The sequence below is a fragment of the Cupressus sempervirens genome, chromosome 1 (genome assembly GCF_028749045.1).
Source record: "Cupressus sempervirens isolate cs-2001-9-10 chromosome 1, ASM2874904v1, whole genome shotgun sequence".
NCBI classification, from domain to species: domain Eukaryota; kingdom Viridiplantae; phylum Streptophyta; class Pinopsida; order Cupressales; family Cupressaceae; genus Cupressus; species Cupressus sempervirens.
In genome coordinates, this window is record NC_143118.1 from 218238556 (window position 1) to 218260247 (window position 21692).

Consider the following 21692-nt stretch of genomic DNA (forward strand, 5'->3'; position numbering starts at 1 on the left):
TACATTATAGCAATAGAGAGGACTTTTTCACTAGAAATGAGAACTACTGCACTTCAAGATGTTTTCAAGATACATTAATTTACATCATCATTTATTGGTGGAACACTCATAAGCATACCATTCTAGATTGACCTACTTTTACTATCTATATTAGAGATTAGGGCGAAGATTATCCTAATATTCCCAACTATGAAGGATTGATCACTCTAGAGGACCACCTTTACAATTGTGTTGTCACCTAGATTTAGACAAAAAAGGAATTTTGTCTTTTTCATATATATATATACAACTCTTCTATTGGACTTTTACACTAGTGGTACAACATTGGTATATCAACTAAAAAAGGAGAAGGAATTTTTTTTTGGATATAGTCTATTTAGCTTTCAATCATACATTCTCCTTCCAAGATGACAATGAACATATCTAGAAAGTACTCTTTAAGGCCAAAGACATCATCTTTGAAGAAGTACTTAGAGATCATCCCTCTTGAAACCAACCCTCCACCTTGAAGTGGAGTTTGGAAGCTAGTCGTTTGATGGGCAAATAAATACAACCAGTACAAAACAAATATTACAAAATCCATAGGGAGGAAGAAGTATATTCCAAGATAAATATTGAATTATGAGTAAAGAGAGAAATTGAACTTAAAAAGGATTCCAAAAAAAACTACTACAACCAACATATCAAACCTGGGAGGAAAACATTGTAAAGTCATAGAGTCCCAAAATGGCAAAGATTGTAAACTACGGGGTGAGGCTACTGTGGGAACCACCACTAAGGTTCCAACAAAGTACGAAGAATCAAGAGAATCAGACTAAAAAAGATGGTGCCAAAAAAGGTGAGACATTCACCAGATGACTTAAACATCACACACTAAGGATTGATTCCTAGGGTAAAAGTGTTGACTTTTTTCTTCCAAGTTTAGTTTTTACTTGTGTGATGTTTAATGGTGATAGACATTCACAAGTTATATCTGTCGTTGTCTCATCATATTTCTCATTCGTGAGTAAATAAATATCAACACTGGAAATTGTGTCTACATTGACAAAATAAGATAAACATATTATAAGAGGAAGGAAAGGGGTGATGCGATCTCTGTAAAAATTTCAAAATCCTGGTTTTCTTCCTTAGGTCATACAAATATTCAACTGTACAATCCATTTTATTTGTTGTCTTCATATTGAAGTGTACTATCCCCTGCATTGGATTTTGTTTTATGCAACGATTCAGAAACATATTGACATAATCTCTTTCACCAATGTTCATTTTCAATTCTACCATTCTCATTGGCTTTGGAAGGATGTATTTGTGATTATTAAAATCTATAAAACTATTCTGAACTTTGGATAGAATGTTACCAATCCCTTAAAACTTTTCTGGCAGAAAGATTTTAATCCCAAAGATCATGTCGTCTAATGTAATTTAATCCAATCCTCCCATTAATTATAACTCTTAAAGCCTATATGAAATTTCTGGATTTCATAAGAATGGTAATAACCATCCTCCAAAGTCCCAACTCCTTAGTTCAAGTTTTGTAATAATATGTTTGCTGAGTCTTGGAGATCTTCTAATATAAAGCTTTTATTGTTGATAAAGTTATCAAGAAGTTATGAAATTTTACGAGATAGAAACTTATTTTCAAGATTGGTAACAATGAAATTCTAACTTGAAAGGGTAACTAAGTCTTTCCTTGCAAACAAGATATAGTTCTTGTCTTATTTTCACTTTTTGTAATTTCACTGTTATAAGTGCTGTTGTATATGCAGGAGATCTTGGTCAAACATATGACTCAAATAGGACCTTCCAGCACTATTTAAAGACCAACGGACAGGCCGTTCTATTTGTAGGAGATCTATCTTATGCAGATAAGCATCCATTCCACGACAATAGGAGGTGGGATACTTGGGGACGATTTACTGAAAAAAGTGCAGCTTACCAACCTTGGATATTTACAGTAGGAAATCACGATATTGATTTTGATCTTGAAATTGTAAGTAGATACACCTCTATAATGAACTGGGATTATCATTGGTGTTGCTTCAAAAATCTTACTTAAAGATATTTACATAGATTAGCTTTAGTGTTTTCTTAGGCGTCATTTTTGTGCAGATGTGTTGGGATTTTGAATCCTAACAGTCACATGACTTTACCTCTTTTCATCTCTTCATTTGATTGCTCTATATGCTTGTATAAATAGATGTGTGCAGACCATGAATATAGAGTTGTATTGGTTAAACATTAATAAGATATTCCCTGTTTTAAGAGTGGATGTAGCGAACCACTATAATTTGTGGTGTTGTATTTTATCTTCTTTCATTGCTGTCTTGAATATGTTCATTATTTTGTCTGCTCGTTTATAACTTACAAGATGGTGGTTGTTTATTACTACATCAAGCTATGTCTTTGACTGCTATATCTACTTTTGCGTTACCAAAAGTGATATACTTAGATGAGCTTGAAGATTTTCCCCAAAATCATACTTGTGTAGAAGATGGTTATCTATTAGATCATGCTTTGACTACCATATAGTTTTATTTATGATGTGGTCATCCTCTTTCGCTCCCAATTGTTTGAAAGGGAATTTGATACCCTTGCTTTATTTTGTGAGCTTTACCAATCCATGTTCAAAGAGTTTTTAATTTCTAGTAATTTTGTCGAAGACAGACATGTTAATGGGCACTGCCAAATCAACCACCCCGATAAACACAATAATTGTCAGAAATTATGAGTAAATTACTTTAGCATACTTCTTCAAGAAACAATTTTTTCAAAGGAATGAAATACACATCTAGAACAGATCAATAAGATTCGAAAATTAATCCAAGGTTGGGACAGTGCTCAATAGCAAATGGAGTGAAGGAAGAGGAATTGGAGAGAATAGTCTTTTTCTTTCACAAGGACAGATCTCTACTTCCTAGAATCTTATAAGAACCACTGAAAGTATTAAAAGAATCTAGATGTAAAGATCAAATGCTCACCCAAATGAACACTTTGGAACTAGTTCTCATCCTCAAACAGCAAAGGCTGCCTCTTAGATCACTACCAATATATACTCCTGCGTAATATGGTCTATTAAATTATAGCCAAACTTTTAGCTTCTTGACTCAATAAAGATCACCACAGGATAATATTAGATAACCAAGCAGCAATTATTCATAAAATTAGACATGTCCAAAACCTTCAGTAGATATTTGGACTCTTATTCTTAAAACTATGACAGCCCTTTGCTTTCAGCATCAAAGCCTTGGCCTAGGCAAGGTGTTGCATAGCCACTTCTGTATTCTAAGTTACCATGAATGACTATCCTGGATGTTGGTTTTGCTTCTCCCATGAACTGGGATAAAGACAACTTCTAAGACAGTATATAATCATCATCAAGAGTGATATTCTCTGCTTTAGCTATTGTATAGTACCTCAAGAGAAGGAAAATGATACAGATTACTTTTTCTTGGAGGAGGATAGAGTTACTCGGGATTCCAAGTTTTTTCTGAGTGATATTATCCTATGCTCAATGCTCAAGTGAGATAAAAATGTCAAGATCATATTAATTGAATATTAAACAACTTCAAGGAAGCAAATAAGGGTTGGCAAATCCACTCATATATTCTTTAATATTATATTCCCCTTTTCAGAAAAGGGTGGAATTATTAGTTATCAAAGGGGTCTAGAGGACTTCTCTTGGAGAGGTTTGATCCAATCTTCAAACGCTCCTTTGTGGCTTGGGATATCATTGTAAGTGAAATTGTGAGCTTAGTAGGGGTCTAATCATACAAGCTAGAGATCAAGCCAACTCCTCATTCCACTTTTGTTTTTTTTCGGGGGGGGGTGGTGGGGGGGGTGGTGGTGCAACACAGAGTTGAATGCAAAGGAGTTTAGGAAGATACACCCCTTTTATTGAATTGGGTTGATGGTTTGGTTTTGTTGAGACTATGGAAATCAACAATAATCAGCATAAACAAAGGGCTACAGCTCTCACACTGCAGTATAGAACATAGATCTGGAAAGGGAATTCATGGAGGAACTTGTCATTGAAATTCAGGATCAAAATAGGACTGTTTTTCTTAGTGCCATCATCCTAGTAGACCCAAAAACGATATGATCTGCAGATCCAAAACTGGAACATAGCTCTAATGCATCCTCAGAAAAAGTGTTGGACTAATTTGCTAACCGTGGAGTGTGTGCAGAGTACTAAAGCATCCCGGTCCCTATTTCAGATTCTGAATCTTCTTCTTTCATTCCACCTTCTTCAGATGTGCAACACTTCACCTATGGATCTGTGAGCTTGTACACGACAGGGAGAAAAATGGTGTTTGTGTTGTACATGGGCTTGCCTCAGTCAAGCCCGAGGAGAGTTCAACCTTCCCAATGGTAATGATGCTAAGAAAATCTGAAGTATAATGCTTAAATGAGTACTAATGCTATTTGGACAAAATCTCCGAGTGTTGATGCTACAACATGACACCTCAAAACAAGATCAAACATAAAAAGCTCCTTGATATGAAGAATATTGCAATTTGCTTCTCCTTAAGGCTTAGATCTAAAGAAATTTGTCCACAATGATTTCTCTCAGAAGACTTGAGAAGTGAATGATATATGACAATGAATGGGGAGAGGATGCTCTTATATAGGGTTCCCAATGTATTTCATAAATTTGGCCAACCTTCCAATGGTCATCTGAAAATATCTAGATCAAATAATAATTGGCAGGAAGTGACATGACAATATATTCAAAATTGGGCCCATTTTGGAGGGACTCTGACACTTAGTTCCATAGTCCACAAGGACCCTGGTGCCAAGAGCCATAGGCTGCCCAAAAAGGGTGATAGAATGGTACAAGGGTCATGAAAGGTCCAGGGTACATGATTTGATCTCCATACCAACACAATAATTCGACAATACTTTCTGCCAAAGATGGGCTTGGAAAGAGCAAAGAGGAGACACACTAAGGAAAGGGCACAAAAGGGAGTGTGAAATTGTAAGGGGTTCCAATTTAGGACACCATGGTAGGGACAACTGAAGAAGGGGAGTTAAACATCAAAAGAATGGAAGTAGTCAACTAAGCCATTGTAATGTTGCTTGCTTGGAATGTTCATCGACTCTGCTATTTCTTCTCTGCTGCAGTTTTCAAACACAAACATACGAATTTTGAAACTGATTTCTTACTAAACATAAAATGATAAAAAAAAAGAAATCGCTTTCTAGAATGGCCAAGCACATTAAACAAGAAATCATTAATATGCAGGCAAGGCTCGGTTTGTAAATGGGAAACGATCAAATAAGATTTGATATGACCACAGTGATGGTCATGCCTAGCTCTAAGGAAATAAACTCCAACCACTTAATGAAGTATTGTCCATTGTATGTTAATATGCAATAGTCAAATATTGAGCACCACTACTAGAAGACCTACATGTTGCCTAGTTTTGAAATACAAAAATTTGGACTTTTGTACGATTCATCTTACCAATGCCCAAGATCTAATCTGATGCGATTTCACTCGATTAGGACATTGTAAATAGGCTTTGCATATGTAACTATATTATCTAGAGAAGAGAATCCATAATGTGCATTGGAACTAGTTATGGAGTTATCCAAGATGGCCCAAAGTTAAGCACCTTTAATTTGCATCAAATAAATAAAATAAATAAATCAATAAGAGTAATTTCAAAATTTGGCGACAAAATTGGGTCCATGCATTCAATTCATGAGAGGTATATGTACAAGTTCCATTTGTTCATTTTGACCAACCAATTTTTGAGATAAGAAATTCACATTAAGGTTCCAATATACATAATTGCAACAATGAAACCCCTTGGCAATTATTTTAGAGCTTAAGACTAGTGTTCCACCACTCCTCGAGGATATGGGGATGGAACCAGGGGTTGTCAAAGGCTTGTGTTGTATATAGTTATACTATATACTATACATATAGTACTTGAAATGCTAGTTATGAAAAGATGAATAAGAAGTAAAATAGAAAAATTCTAAATTCTAAATAGAAAACACTTATAAATAGAACTAAGAATAGTTAATTAAATATCAATTTAAAAAATGAAATAGTCAAATCAGCAAATTGAATATTTCATTTTATATCAAAAATATCATAAATATGATTACAATGAGTAGCATGATATCAAAACAAGTACAAAATGTCAAAATGTAATGAAGGGAGGCCTCTAATCATCCCTCAAGGAGGAGAACTCCTCATCATTGGAACTACTAGACTCCTCACGATCAAGATCCGCCAAACGAACACCAACTATCCCTGCAACTGAAGTTGCAATGTGCTGATCTTCATCAGTTTGTGATGGCTCCTCTGGCTTTACATCCCTTTGTGCTGCTAGACTCTTCTTGTGCACACATCTTGCAGTCAATGAGATACAAGTACTATTTACAATAACTAGCTTCTCTACTTTGCCAGAGGTAAGTTTTATTTCCTCTTAATAGACTGGATGAAGCTATAAGTAGACTGGTACCTGTCTACAGGTGAAGAAATAAAAACCCAAGATAGTAAACAAATGGCTATTGTGATATTATTTAATTTTTTTCTATGATAGTTCCACTGCAGAATGAGGTCCTCCAATGCCTTAATTCTTATTCATCTTTGTTGCATCTTAATAATCCCTTGCCTATAGTTTGGGCTATGCAGTTACTTTGCACCTTGTGTTCCCCCTTGCCTTCTCATGATTTTGGCACAATACTACGAGTGGATGAAGGCCCCGAGGCTGACCCTAACATTGTTCCTATTCTTTGACGCAATGTATGAGTAGCAACATATGAATGGCTCTACATTTTCTGAATAGTCTGAATCTAAACTATACTACACAAAGTAGTAGGCATTACAACTGCATTGTCATCAAGAACACCCCAGATCTTGTTAAACTTAGTTTTGTAGTGGACATTTCTAGACTTTTCCACAAATTTACATGAATCAACATCTTTTCCTTTCCAAAAGAGGAAGTGCACATTAACTCTAGTAATGCTGCCAAACCATTCCATATTACAGATGTTGCATCTCCATTTCCTTATGCCACCACTTGTTGGCATTGGGATTGGTATTCTTCTTGTAAATTGTTTAATTCTAAAACAAAATTTGAAATCTTTCTATCTCTAGGGCAAAATAAAGAATCATTTTTCCTTCAAGGTTCAACATAAAACGTGATTTAGAAAATGAAACAGCAAAAACAAAAAAAACATTGAAACAACAAAAACAATTACAATTTACAAATGAAAATCAGAAAATAAAAATAAATAAAAAACTTACCTTGTGCTTGAAAAATCTCTTCAAAAAGGTGTAGAATCTTCCTCTTCTTCTTCTTGCTCCTTTATACTACTCTTTCACTTGCACTCACTCCTTTCACTCCTCAAATCATTTTCTTCTCTCCTTTCCACTCTTCTCTATTTGTTGTAGCTAACAATGAGAAATGAAATTGTGAGTTAAAATGAAGCTTGGAGGGGCTTAGATGGGAACCACCATAAATTAGGGTTTGAATAGAACCTAAAAAAAATTTAAAACTTGCATATTTTTTAAAACCCCTCTTTATAGGTCATCAACCAAGGGGGAATGCACAGACATCCCTGGGACAATAGAGGATGTCTAGCATCCCCATGACGTTTTGGGGACATTGCGTTGTCCTGCAATCTGGCAATTGCGATGCAATTAGAATAATTATAATCAAATACTCAAATCACTATTACCAAGTCACTAGTTGAATCTTTATAGGTAAATTGGCACACCAAATCATAGGCCCTAAAGAAATCACTTGCCACAAAAGGTGCCAAATCTTAGGACAATTGAAAAGAAAATATTGGTCACTCAAATAACCGAACTAGCCAACCGTAAGAAAGATCGCAGCACAGCATGGTGGATACTAGACATCCATTTACTTTGGATCATTGCTATAAAGATGTGAAGCTAGAAACTCCATAATTATCAGCATAAAGTCACGAGCAGGGAAACTGAGGAATAAGGAAATCACAATTGAACATCTGTGAATTGAGAGCTACTCAAGGAAATTACTAGTTTAAGGTGATATAAGGAGTATTTTAATTTCAAGCATATCACAACACCCTCAAATTGAAAATACTGCCTTGCTGTCACAGTCATCACACTTACAAGGTCCAATCACATGAGCACTAGGGGTGTTTTAGCTGTTATTACATGTGAATGATTAAACTTTCATAAGTGCCAAGCTGATGTGCAGATAGGGCAAACCTGTGAGTTAATATGAAGAACTAGATTCATTTCTGAGTGCACTTTCCAATTTGAATGTCTTTATAATTGTAACAATGTAATACCCTCAGAACAATCGGGTAACTGAATAAAAGATTGTATTTATTTTCCACTCACTTCTGTTTGGATATCTGTGAAATCTTGATAATTATATGCAGATTAGTAGCAAATTTAGAGCATAAATATGTATCTATATCAATATGCAAAAGAGAAAGGACATCAGTTTGACATGGAAAAATACTTGCTATGGAATAGTTGCATAAAAGAAGAGTTGTTTACTTCCTCGATCTATCAAAATTGCCTTAAGGGTGATAAAACAATTTCGCATCTTGTCATTCGCCTTCCCATTGCTACTTCTATTTGGGGAGCTTTTGTTGAGAAATTTTACTCTAGTGCCAAAGTGGCAACTGTGCAGAAAATAAAATAAGAGTTTCTTGGTAGTCCGAATGGGTGGCAGAGTGAGAGTGAGCTTGGGCAGCAGGTTTTCTCCCCATAAATCACCGGTTCAACCTTGAGGCTCTGGTTCACCCAATGGACCTTGCTTATGGCTGCTTGATTTACCTCCAAACACTATTCTTTCCTTAGCTCACCCCAAAATGGTACACCTCTTAGGTCAGAGTGATACCCTGGGTGACCCAAAGAACAAAAAGAGTTGCTCGTCACAGAAAATGCAAATGTCAATATCAGATTTCTATTATTATTTATAACAATACTAAGACTCTAGTTTCTATGAAAGGAACACAATGGAATAACCTTACAAAATACTTTCACCCCTTATAAAAAAATCATACAGAGAACTAGATATCCTCTCTTGTAATTGGCTCAACATTTTTCTCTCTCTCCTAATATATAGGACATAGGGCTTGCCCAAGAACAGAAAATCCCATTCTGTTAAAAATTCCAGCTTTTCAAGGTTTTCACTCGAACTATATGGATCTTCCTTTTGGATGGATTAAAACCATTTATTCTGTTTTCTGGATTTGATAGTGTAAATATTTTCTATCATCAACATTTCAAATCACACTACGTGATCCAACATCGGGATGTTCATGCAAAAGTACATTCTGATGCATGAACATTCCGATGATGGATCATGTAGTGTGATCCGAAATGTTGATGATAAAAATTGTTTACACAGTCAAATCCAGAAAACAGAATAGCAATACTGATGGATAGTGGAAATCTGATATCTCTAAAGGATTAAAATCAACTTGATGGAAGTAAATCAAAAGGTGACAGCAACAAGGATTGGACGAGTGATCAGGAATTTAGTAGGTTCCTTCCTAAGTAAGGTTCTTTCCACTTTACTCAGAAAACAAAAATAATGGATCAATGTTATGTGAAAACAAATTCCAAGATGTGTAATGAAAACAGGTAATTCTAAACTAGAAACACCATTGTCCAGCATTGAAGCATCCTTCCTATTAAGCCGTTGTATCACACTGAAAGCTAGTGTTTCAAGAAAATTCGCATTCAAATGATTTCCTTTCCTCCCATCGATTTAAGAATAAAAATATGTAAAAAACTAGACCTGTACCAGCATCCAATTTGCTTGTCTAGATTGCATGCTCTGAATATTTTTCAAGTGTCATACTTTGAGAACATAACAGATTTGCAATTCCAAGGGTTAGCTATGGATGGATACCACTTCCTCAATAACACAAAGAAGTTTTCTTTTTGCTCCTTTTGGAAAACTCTTTCCAATAGCACATGAATTGTTTGAATCAAATAATTGAAAAAAGGACACTAAGCCAACCCACTGGCATTTAAAAGATCATTCAAAGATTCTTTGTCGAAGAAGTTAATCTAGTTCATGATGGAGGCACCATCATTTGATATGCAAGGTCAAATTACAAGATTATGTATTAATTATATTAGCTTCACATGGCTTGCGATGAGATATTCACAATAACGGACATGAAATTTGGAATTCCACAACAGGAGAAAATAAACTTCTTAAACTCAGTTGCCTTTGATATGGGAAACTTACTGCTAGTCTTTGAATTTTTAGCTCTACAGTAAATTTCTAATAACATCCATTTTGATCATCCTTGTTTTTACCCTGCTTTTAACACGAGCATTCTAAGCTTTCAAGTCAACTCCCTAAAGTAAATTTTGTTCAATTTTTAATCACTGCTGATAGTTTATGAGATATAACCTATGAAGAAGATAGAGTTATGAAGATATGCTAAGGTGGAACCATCAAATTCAGAACTTCAATTTCTGCTTCATTTTAAGATCGGGTTTGTAGAAGCTTGAATTGTTAATACATTCCAAGGTGCAGCATACCCGTGCGAATTTGAACTCGAACTTGAACCAAAGGTTTCAACTTCAACTTCAACTTCAAGTTTATGTTCGAGTCTGCAAAGTCAAAATTCAAGCTTCAAGGTTCAAGATCAAGATTCGAAGCTTAGTTCAGATTTCTAGAATCAGATCAATGGACACTATTTCTTTGAATTTCAAGATACAAATTGAGTGAACCCTCAACAAATCGCAGCTCCAAACATGTTATGATCATCTTGGCAAGGCGTAGTGGCAGAATCCTCATTAAGGCTTGAGCATGTTTAGATTCAATAGTGATATGTAAATTGTTTGATAAAAGGGTCTCACTTCAAACACGAGTAGAACGTGATGGTGGATAATGAGATGTACAACAAGTAGGCTTCAACATGTGATTTATGTGCAGATATTGGTGCATATACTATTATAAGTTTTAATACAGCCTACAACCACAGATTTTTGTCAGCATTAAAATAACAGTCACAATGCGGGGAGCATAACTTTTAGCTCCACCATTGGATCTGATTTAATTTTGGATATGTTTCCCAAAATCAAGTTTTCTAAATGTGGACCGAAGCGATCTTCAAAATTTGGCCAAAGTCAAAAGTTATAATGGACTGTATGCAGGTCTGTCAACGCACTAGCAAATGCAAATGTTCTGCAGTAAAAAAAACAGTCATGTTGCGGGGCCCACAACTTTTAATCCAACCATTAGATTGCGCTAAATTTCAGATATGTTTGAGGAAACCTAGTTATCTAAATTCTGTCCAAGCCGTTTTGTAAAATTCATAACGGATCAAAATTTATGACTGTTTAAGTGCAGCAGTATATCAATGACAGTTACAAGATCATGACAGTAATTTGTTACCAGCATACGCTACTTGTCCAATATGCACATGCAATTCATTTTAATTTTATAGTGACAGGTGTCCATAAGTGGAATTTGGAGGAATGTACGCAATATCACAATGTTTATTAAACATTATGTTTATCTTTGATACATTACCCTTCCTCGGTAATGGACAGTGGAATACGAAAGGTTATTTAAAGATCATATGAGGACAGAATAATATTGGGAGATGTGAGTAGTTTCAAGAAACAGTTATTCAAACTGAAAAAGAACCGATAGAAGGAGAAGATAAATAGTTCACAGAATAATGAGAGGAGGGTTCTTCTTTTCCGGGGGGTGGGAGTTCTACATCTACTGCTACATGGAGAAGATAGTTTTGTTTCTGTAACAGGGAAAGCAATTTTTCTTAATGCAAATTGACTGTGATAAGGGGATTGAACAATATTATTATTGTTTCATCATGTTCTGAAATAAAGAGAGATATGAGTGTGTTTGATTTTGTAGTCATATACATTTGTGTTTCTGATCTGGAAGGATTCTGAGTCCTTTGATTTCTATTTTAGATACAGTCTTTTATTACCATGTTGAATGTGATATACGTAGTCTTGTGGTTATGTATTCACGCTTTTGCATAAAGATATTTACAGCTTTCTCTCTTTCAGTTTTCTCTGTAATGTGAAAGACTTGGTAGATAGTCCTATGGCTATTTGCTAGTTTTTCTCTCATTATCAACTTATTAACCTTATAATCCCGTTCATCTCATGTTGATGAGTGTATGTTAGAAAGCCTTGGTGTCTTCTGGTAAAAGGCATAACCAGCTATTAAAATTCTTTGAATATCTTTCTAAGAGGGAGTTGTACCTCTCAATTCAGAGGAAAGCTATCAATCTAATGATAGTATTTCCAACCGTTACTGGCAGTTGTTCTTCTATTTGGGCATTTTGAGTCATTCTTTGTATTTAATTTTGGAAGTACAAAATTGTTTACTAACAGTTTTTGGTGACTCCGCTGGGGAAGAAAGTGAAGTTTCAGTGCTTTCTTTCCTTGGATATCTAAAGGTTACCTCCCCGAGGACGGAGGTTGGCGACTCTGATCTTTTTGGTAAAAGAAGCCTAGTTTAATCATGGCCTTGGCTGCAACTCAATCATGGCAGCTGCATTTTGGTTCTTTTGGTCTGCCTCATTTCACACTCATGCCTGCTGGATCGAAGAAATATTTTCCTAAGTATGCTGGAAGAAGCGATCAAGATCCGGATAGCCACATTCAAGCATTCAAGATAGCCTATGGGATTCTTGGTGTTTTGGAAGAAGATGTGTATGTTCGCTTATTTGTTAAATCTCTTGTCGATGATGCTGCTGTTTGGTTTCAGCATTTGGAAGATGGGTGCATAACTGGTTGGCATGTGCTGGAAAATAAATTTCTTGCGAGATTTAAACCAGCAGTTAATGTGGGCCACCTATTATGCCAACTATTCAAGATTCAGAAAGGAGAAAATGAAGAGATAAGAAGCTTTGTCGATCGATTCACACGAACCTTGACAAAGATTCCACAAGTTGACCATCCCAGCCAAGATAACCTATTGTCAATCTTTATTGCAGCATTACATCCAGAAGTTCGATTTCATCTCAAAAGAAGTAAGGTATGTGACTTTGAAATTGCCAAGAAAGAGGCTGTTAAAATTGAAGATGATTTATTTTTATCTGGTTGGTTTCAACAAGACAATATTGCAAAAGTCTCAAGTCCAGATTTTAAATTAAAAGATGAGCATATAAGCGATAAACCTTCACAGAAAAGAGTTTGCCTCTATGAAGAGCAATATCATCCGACGGCAAAACCCAAGATGAGAAGACTTGTCTTCAAAAAAGTAAAAACAACACCCTCTATTTTTTATTGTCAAATTACATCAGTCTTTCGTGTAGAGGATTTGGTAATACCTCCTTTATCTGAAAACAATTCTCACCATACACTAGGATCATATCACCTGCATGTCGAATATGATGATGAAGATTCTCAAGAAGTCACACTTGAAGAAAATAGTTCTTCTAATATAATAGGTTGCTGCTATTCACACAATGAGAATAATAGCGAACATATTTCCCAATTAGATGATTCTATGAAGCACCTAAGTATGCCTCCTATAGAGGAAGAGCCGGCTGAAAATGAGTTAAATACAAGCTTACCAATGGATACCTCTCAGCCAATTTTTGAATCTTCTTCTATTGAATTTTCTAATGCCATTTCAGCAATCAGCATTAATCAGGAAAGCATGTCAAATCAGTACAACAAAGCAAAGATTCATGAGGAAGGAATGAAAGGCATCTTTCAAGGTGATGGAGAGGTCGAATATGAAGCCTTTTTATTTCATTTCCCTTCTTCTCAAGAAGAATGGTCATAGCAAGAGGACTTCTACATTCCTATGAGGTGTTCAAATGCTGATTTGCAGCCTAAGGTTAGACCCCAGTCAAGCAATCTTCATGAGTCAAAGGAAATCACACTCACTCCTGACAGCAAAGGTTCCCAAAAGGAAGAACCTCTCACATGCTTGGGTAAAAGAGACTCTCTTCAAGCAATGGATGGATCAGCAAGTAAGACAAAAACAGAATTTGAAGAGCTGGATGATAAGTGGTCTTGGAATGAGCTTAACCTGTTATATCTACCAACGAGGTTTCATGAAGATGTCATTATCAGGGAAAATCCTCTTTTCCAAATACAAGAATCATCTTCGGGTGGGAAGGATTATTTATCTCCCCTTGGAATAGAGAATGCTGAAACAAGTATACTGCAAGGGGAGCCACAAAGACCATTGAAGGTTTCAGCAAACACATTATCTTACAATGAAGAAGTGTTGTCCTGCTTTCTGTCAGCAAGCAAGCAAGGAGTTGCTCTCATGAAAACTCTAGGTATAAGCCCTTCAAATTCCTGTAATTTAGATAAAGAGTTTTCAAACTTATTAGAAGCAAAGGATGATGGATTTGTTCTGATTGAAATTGGCCCTATGCTTGAAAAGGCTCACTCCTATCTTGAGGGTGTTTTGAATTCTAAAAAGCCTCTTTTGTGTGCTGATCCAAAGGGTATGTGTACTGAAAATGACATAATCCCTACCTTGAAAATTTTAGAGCAAGTTTTGTTTCAGTGGATTGTTGGAAAAGGACTTGAAAATTCTTTGCAGAGTGACCAAGAAAACTCAGAATTTTATGATGAGATGTGGCTCTTTGGATGTGATGATTGGCGGATAAGGTTACTATGCATGATCAGCCTAAAATACCAAGAAGACAAGTTTGCCAAATGGAAGTGTTGGGTTGCACCATGCCAGCACAACTCGCTATTCAAAATGGGTTCTTTCTTCTCACAGCCAGTGAATGGCTTCGTGTAAGTTTTTCCCTCACCTTTGGTCCTGTGGTGAGTTCTTCTCACCTATGTACATTTGTAAATATCGCTGCTCTCCATTTTTGGTGGTGTTTAGTGTAGCTGTTCAGTTGTTGTGTTGTTGGTTGCTTTGGTTGTTTTAGTGTTGTCCCTTTTTCTCTCTCTCTGCAAGCAGCCCCCTTTCTTTTCTCCCATGACTCTGTTGCCCAATGGCTAAGCACTGGTCTCAACCACAAATTGCTGGATTCTTTGTATCCCTTACGGCTCACATCCCCAGTCAGAGCCAATTGTTACCCTGCTTTTAACACCAGCATTCTAAGCTTTCAAGTCAACTCCCTAAAGTAAATTTTGTTCAATTTTTAATCACTGCTAATAGTTTATGAGATATAACCTATGAAGAAGATAGAGTTATGAAGATATGTTGAGGTGGAACCATCAAATTCAGAACTTCAATTTCTGCTTCATTTTAAGATCGGGTTTGCAGAAGGCTGAATTGTTAATACATTCCAAGGTACAGCATACCCGTGCGAAGTTGAACTCGAACTTGAACCAAAGGTTTCAACTTCAACTTCAACTTCAAGTTCATGTTCGAGCCTGCAAAGTCAAAATTCAAGCTTCAAGGTTCAAGATCAAGATTCGATGCTTAGTTCAGATTTCTAGAATCAGATCAATGGACACTATTTCTTTGAATTTCAAGATACAACTTGAGTGAACCCTCAACAAATCGCAGCTCCAAACATGTCATGATCATCTTGGCAAGGCGTAGTGGCAGAATCCTCATTAAGGCTTGAGCATGTTTAGATTCAATAAAGAGTGATATTTAAATTGTTTGATAAAAGGGTCTCACTTCAAACACGAGTAGAAGGTGATGGTGGATAATGAGATGTACAACAAGAAGGCTTCAACATGTGATTTATGTGCAGATATTGGTGCATATACTATTATAAGTTTTAATACAGCTTGCAACCACAAATTTTTGTCAACATTAAAATAGCAGTCACAATGCAGGGAGCATAACTTTTAGCTCCACCGTTGGATCTGATTTAATTTTGGATATGTTTCCCAAAATCAAGTTTTCTTAATGTGCACCGAAGCGATCTTTAAAATTTGGCCAAAGTCAAAAGTTATAATGAACTGTATGCAAGTCTATCAACGCACTAGCAAATGCAAATGTTCTGTAATCAGAAAAACAGTCATGTTGTGGGGCCCACAACTTTTAATCCAACCGTTGGATTGAGCTAAATTTCAGATATGTTTGAGGAAACCTAGTTATCTAAAATCTGTCCAAGTCATTTTGTAAAATTCATAACGGATCAAAATTTATGACTGTTTAAGTGCAGCAGTATATCAATGACAGTTACAAGATCATGACAGTAATTTGTTACCAGCATACGCTACCTGTCCAATATGCACATGCGATTCATTTTAATTTTATAGTGACAGGTGTCCATAAGTGGAATTTGGAGGAATGTAAGCAATATCATAATGTTTATTAAACATTATGTTTATCTATGATACATTACCCTTCCTCAATAATGGACAGTGGAATAGGAAAGGTTATTTAATTATCATATGAGGACAGAATAATATTGGGAGATGTGAGTAGTTTCAAGAAACAGTTATTCAAACTAGAAAAGAACCGATAGAAGGAGAAGATAAATAGTTCACAGAATAATGAGAGGAGGGTTCTTCTTTTCCGGGGGGTGGGAGTTCTACAGCTGCTGCTACATGGAGAAGATAGTTATGTTTCTGTAACAGGGGAAGCAATTTTTCTTTATGCAAATTGACTGTGATAAGGGGATTGAACAATACTATTATTGTTTCGTCATGTTCTGAAATAAAGAGAGATATGAGTGTGTTTGATTTTGTAGTCATATATATTTGTGTTTCTGATCTGGAAGGATTTTGAGTCCTTTTATTTCTATTTTAGATACAGTCCTTTATTACCATGTTGAATGTGATATACGTAGTCTTGTGGTTATGTATTCACGCTTTTGCATAAAGATATTTACAACTTTCTCTCTTTCAGTTTTCTCTGTAATGTGAAAGACTTGGTAGATAGTCCTATGGCTATTTGCTAGTTTTTCTCTCATTATCAACTTATTAACCTTATAATCCTGTTCATCTCATGTTGATGAGTGTATGTTAGAAAGCCTTGGTGTCTTCTGGTAAAAGGCATAACCAGCTATTAAAATTCTTTGAATATCTTTCTAAGAGGGAGTTGTACCTCTCAATTCAAAGGAAAGCTATCAATCTAATGATAGTATTTCCAACCGTTAGTGGCAGTTGTTCTTCTATTTGGGCATTTTGAGTCATTCTTTGTATTTAATTTTGGAAAGACAAAACTGTTTACTAACACTTGTATACATAATCTCAAAATATTTTTCGTCTATCTCAGTCCTCATTTTTCTGGTTGTGTCTATTGATCTAAATAATTTGGCATGTATGTATTTCTGAAGTGGATATTACTTCACAGAAGTGAAGTACTTTAGTGCTCCCACAAATGTTTTTTTTTCATTTTCTAATTTATTTTGGTGTTGTATATACCAGGGAGAGATAGAAACTTTCAAACCATATACGCATAGATACCCAACCCCGTATCAGTACTCAGGAAGCTCATCTCCTTTATGGTACTCAATTAAGCGTGCATCAGCTTACATCATTGTTATCTCCTCATACTCAGCCTATGGTGAGTCTTCCTCAGATTATTTTTCAACGCTTTCAATTTTGTTCCTTTTCATTTCCAACATAAGATTTGTAGATATAAAGCTGTATGGCTTTCTCAGCAAACAGTAGAGATAAACCCAAATTTTCTTTTATCTAATTCAGTTCATTTACATATGATAAAATGTATGGAAATTCAAGGAAATAAAAAATCGGCATTAGAAGTATGGTGCAGCCTGTTTAGAAAATAAATTTCTTAGAAACAGAGCATGCTAAGTTCATTTTCAAATAAAATATTCCCCACATTTCTGTGATTTCCATTAGGATTCCTTGACAGGGATTGAATCGTTTTGATTCTCTACACTTACACATAGAAATGAGTCACAATTTACTTCATTCCAAAAGTATTCAGCATTCTTGGATTCAGATAATTTGATTCCACTCAGTCTCTATTTGACTATCTAAACACGCTCTTCACCTAAATCAAATCATGTTCACAGTTAAAATCACTTCATTGAGAATTAATGACCACGGATCAATATTAGCGTCTAAATTTATAATCCATGTTCTAAAAAGTTAAAACCAGTCTTTCAGTATAACAATGGCTAAAAGTATTGGAAATCTTTCAAAAATCTTATCACAGCTTCTCCAAATTATTTAGGGCACATAAACTGTTGCTTGACATCTTAACATAGTCTCAAGTTCTCAACATTCGAGAAAAATAAGCGTAAATTTCAGACAGTTTTCTGTAGGAACTAATGCTCTAACATAAAGAAATAATGCACAATTATGTGACATTAAATAGGATTAGGTGTCTAATGTGTATGAGCTAGCTGTCAAATAGTTCTGGGTAGTTGTCAGTCATATCTAGTTTGTTGTCAATTGTATTAGTTTGCTGTCATGTGTATTAGCATAATTAGATCTTGTTGTAGTTAAAAGGCTTTATTTATTTGTAATTTCTTATGATGAATAATAAGCTGCAAGTTCTTTTTCTTCTATATTTAAATTTTTAATATGGTATTAGAGGTATCTTCCTATTGAAAATCTGTCTAGTGTGTTTTCTTGAGAAGACCTTTGTGCTGCTGAAAAAGTTATCAAGGAAATGAGGCCTAAGGAAGAACCACTAGATATTGATGGGGATGATGATCTCATTGAGGATAAGACATATATTCTATTTTGAAGAGTTCAATGTTTTGAAGACAAGAAAGGGTGTGGTAGGGACTCGAAAAATGCTTAATAGTCTAAGGTGCTAATAGAACAGAGAAACTATACCTCACTGGGGCAATAAGACAATTATGTGAGGATTTGTGTCCATTTGTTCAGGGGAGATCTAAAATCCAGAAATTTAACATCATTCTTTTATGAGGATAATGGGGCACTTTAAGTGAAAATAGTGTCCAATGGTGTTGGGAACTTGGATGATAGCTGCATGACTATACCTATTGTTGGAAAGGAGCTTGAAGAAGTCTCACTGGTCCAAGAATTGCCCTAAAAGAAAATGCATAACATATTTCCTATTGTATGTCAGCTTAATGTTGTCACATTAAGAGGGGGTGTTGGAATTGATGCTCCAACATAATTGAATAAGTCATAAGTACGTGTCATCAAATAGGATTAGGTGTCCAATATGTTTGAGTTAGTTGACAAATAGTTCTAGTTAGTAGTCAGTCATATCTAGGTTGCTGTTAATTGTATCTAGGTTGCTGTTAATTGTATCAGTTTGCATAACTATAGGATCTTGTTGAAGTCAAAAACTTTATATATTTGTAATTTCTTATGATGAAAATGACTCTAAACTATTTTTGTGGATTCAAAATGAATCCAGAGGATTTGAGGACCCTGAACTGCTGTAGTTGGATTCAAGTTTTAAACTACTGAGAGAAGATGACATGACAGACTATTAAGTAAATGACACTGCATAAGATATATTTTGAACACTAATAGTATTTCTAATATTTTGAATTTTTGAATCATCTTTCCTTTAAAGGAAAAGATATCAGTGCTGCCAAATATTGATTTGCTTTTATTATTCAAATATAACCCACTGGATAAACTCTGCAGATGTATCTTTATGTGCTATCTTGTGCAAATTCAGAAATGATTAAGAATATTTTTTAACAGAAATAAACTGAATCGATTGTTTCTGTTTAGCTAATGTGTTGAGTACAAATTATTCTTAAAAGCAATCAAAATATCAAAAGACCCCAAGATATCTTGAAAATGTGTTTGTATGGTATCATATGATTTTTCTTGGGTAGTTTAGAGGCTTTCAATTTCTATTTAAATTTGTACTTATATCAATTGACAAATCTCATGCTAAGGAAGTCATTTAAAAATTGAATCATGTTTGGAAGGACACTGCTTAACGTCAATGGAAATACATCTATTACACAAATTTGTTGAATGCAATGTTGTGAAGACAGGTAAACTCAATCCCCTGGATATTCAAAAAGTCCAATTTATCAATTTTTGTTTTCTGTAAGCTTCAGTTTGAACGTCATGGTATGCAATTGTGTTATAGTAGCTAAGTTATTTTCCAATTTCTCATATGCTCGTTAAACTATATGTAATTAATTATTTAGATGCTTCAACCCCCGAAGCTAAACCATTTCGCTTGTGCAACTGATTGCCACCAAAGTTGAGCCCAGTGATTAAATATGCAGTTGTAAAATGTGCCTTCATAGGTCATGTTATTCCTCTAAGCAAACCAATCCACACTCTTTGCATAATTTGGATCAATTCTAGAGCATGTGGTAAGGTAGAAATCATCTTTTATGCATTAACATCTCCTATTTCGTGTATTTCCTAAGAGCTTTGCCAAAATCATGTTTGTCCTTCCGCATTGAAATAGATTGTAAATACAAGTTGAACTTCAATGTCAGAGGAAAATATACTGTTTGGATCATTCTGAACAATAGATGTAATATGACGAAGGTAATATTCTATAACACAATGATAAATTGCGAGTTTAATATGATAAAAAGCAGGTAAATTATGAGCCTATCATCTGGAAGGTCTTGGAAAGTCTACTCAAGTTTAACAAATAATAATAATGTAGTAATCTTGACTTCGACTTATTACCCATAAAAAAAAATAGATACAATATGACATTAGATTAACAAAGTTGTTTTGTTCGATGCACAGCAAAATATACTCCACAGTACAACTGGCTTAAGGAAGAGTTTCCAAAAGTAAACAGATCAGAAACTCCATGGTTGATTGTTATCATGCACATACCATGGTACAATAGCAACAAGGCCCACTACATGGAAGGAGAGACTCTACGACTCCAATTTGAATCGTGGTTTACAGAATACCAAGTTGACGTTGTTTTTACAGGGCATGTTCATGCCTATGAGAGATCAGTAAGTTTCATCTTTCAGTTATTGATTAATTTTCTGAAATTAAGGGTGAATGTGAACATGTATTTTAAAAGATATCCCCTTTCGCTCCACTTTGACTTATATCCCTGATATATTTCTTTGCAGAAGCGGGTATCAAATGTGGCTTATAACGTAACGAATGGGCTGTGCACACCTGTGTATAATTCATCTGCTCCAGTTTACATTACTATAGGTGACGGAGGAAATGTAGAAGGCCTTGCAGCAGTGTAAGTTTGAAAAGTGGCCGACATTTTAGGTCAAATACTGCATCATGCAACGGAACAAATTTCTTTCATAAGTTGCAATTAGGTTTTATTTTTATTTCAGAATACTTAGTTTGTCTATCACAACCATTGAATTTCATTAGTCAGCTAATGAGAATCACACATGTTTTGCATGGGAATTGACTGCAGCTATACGGAACCTCAACCTGAATACTCAGCATACAGGGAAGCAAGTTTTGGGCATGGAATATTAGATGTAAAAAATAGAACACATGCTTACTTCTATTGGCATCGTAATCAGGACGGAGATGCCGTAGTTGCTGATTCCCAATGGCTCTACAATAGGGTTTGGTATCCTCACAGTGGAGCTGCATCAGATATGTCCAAAGCTTAACTATCGTACAATCCTGCAAACTTTATATTATCTTTTTATATTTACTGCCCAATGGCCCGATGCATTTGGACTTAGGTGTGAACTTATAATCATGCATGCCATTTTTGCATGTTTGTATGGACTTGCTGATTAATGCAATGGACTTAGCACTTAAATTATTTAATTTTAGTAATTGTAGAGTTTTAAAAAAGCTATGAATTGGTATGTTTTTTTGTTTTTAGTATAAGATATGATTGGATCATTTAAGTTATGTTTCATAGAATAGCTGAGTGCTAATGCATTTTAGTGATATGTGAGCA

The 21692-nt window shown here is 35.2% G+C and overlaps 1 protein-coding gene and 1 long non-coding RNA gene across 2 annotated transcripts in view; one reads left to right on the top strand and one right to left on the bottom strand.

The window, feature by feature from the left end:
* Positions 1-21393, top strand: part of LOC149576928 (purple acid phosphatase 2-like) — a 76664-nt gene extending 55271 nt beyond the window's left edge. Inside the window, exons 4-8 of the mRNA XM_089820834.1 lie at positions 1767-1990; positions 17279-17417; positions 20537-20757; positions 20881-21002; positions 21189-21393. Of these exons, the coding sequence (XP_089676960.1) occupies positions 1767-1990; positions 17279-17417; positions 20537-20757; positions 20881-21002; positions 21189-21393 (911 nt within the window). The remainder of the gene's footprint in view (positions 1-1766; positions 1991-17278; positions 17418-20536; positions 20758-20880; positions 21003-21188) is intronic.
* Positions 6066-21434, bottom strand: LOC149576929 (uncharacterized). Its single transcript, XR_016362445.1, has 3 exons — positions 21280-21434; positions 7265-7411; positions 6066-6845 (listed from the first exon to the last, which is right to left on the bottom strand). It is a non-coding gene; the product is annotated as an uncharacterized LOC149576929 (long non-coding RNA).
* Between the last annotated feature and the right edge of the window lie 258 nt (positions 21435-21692).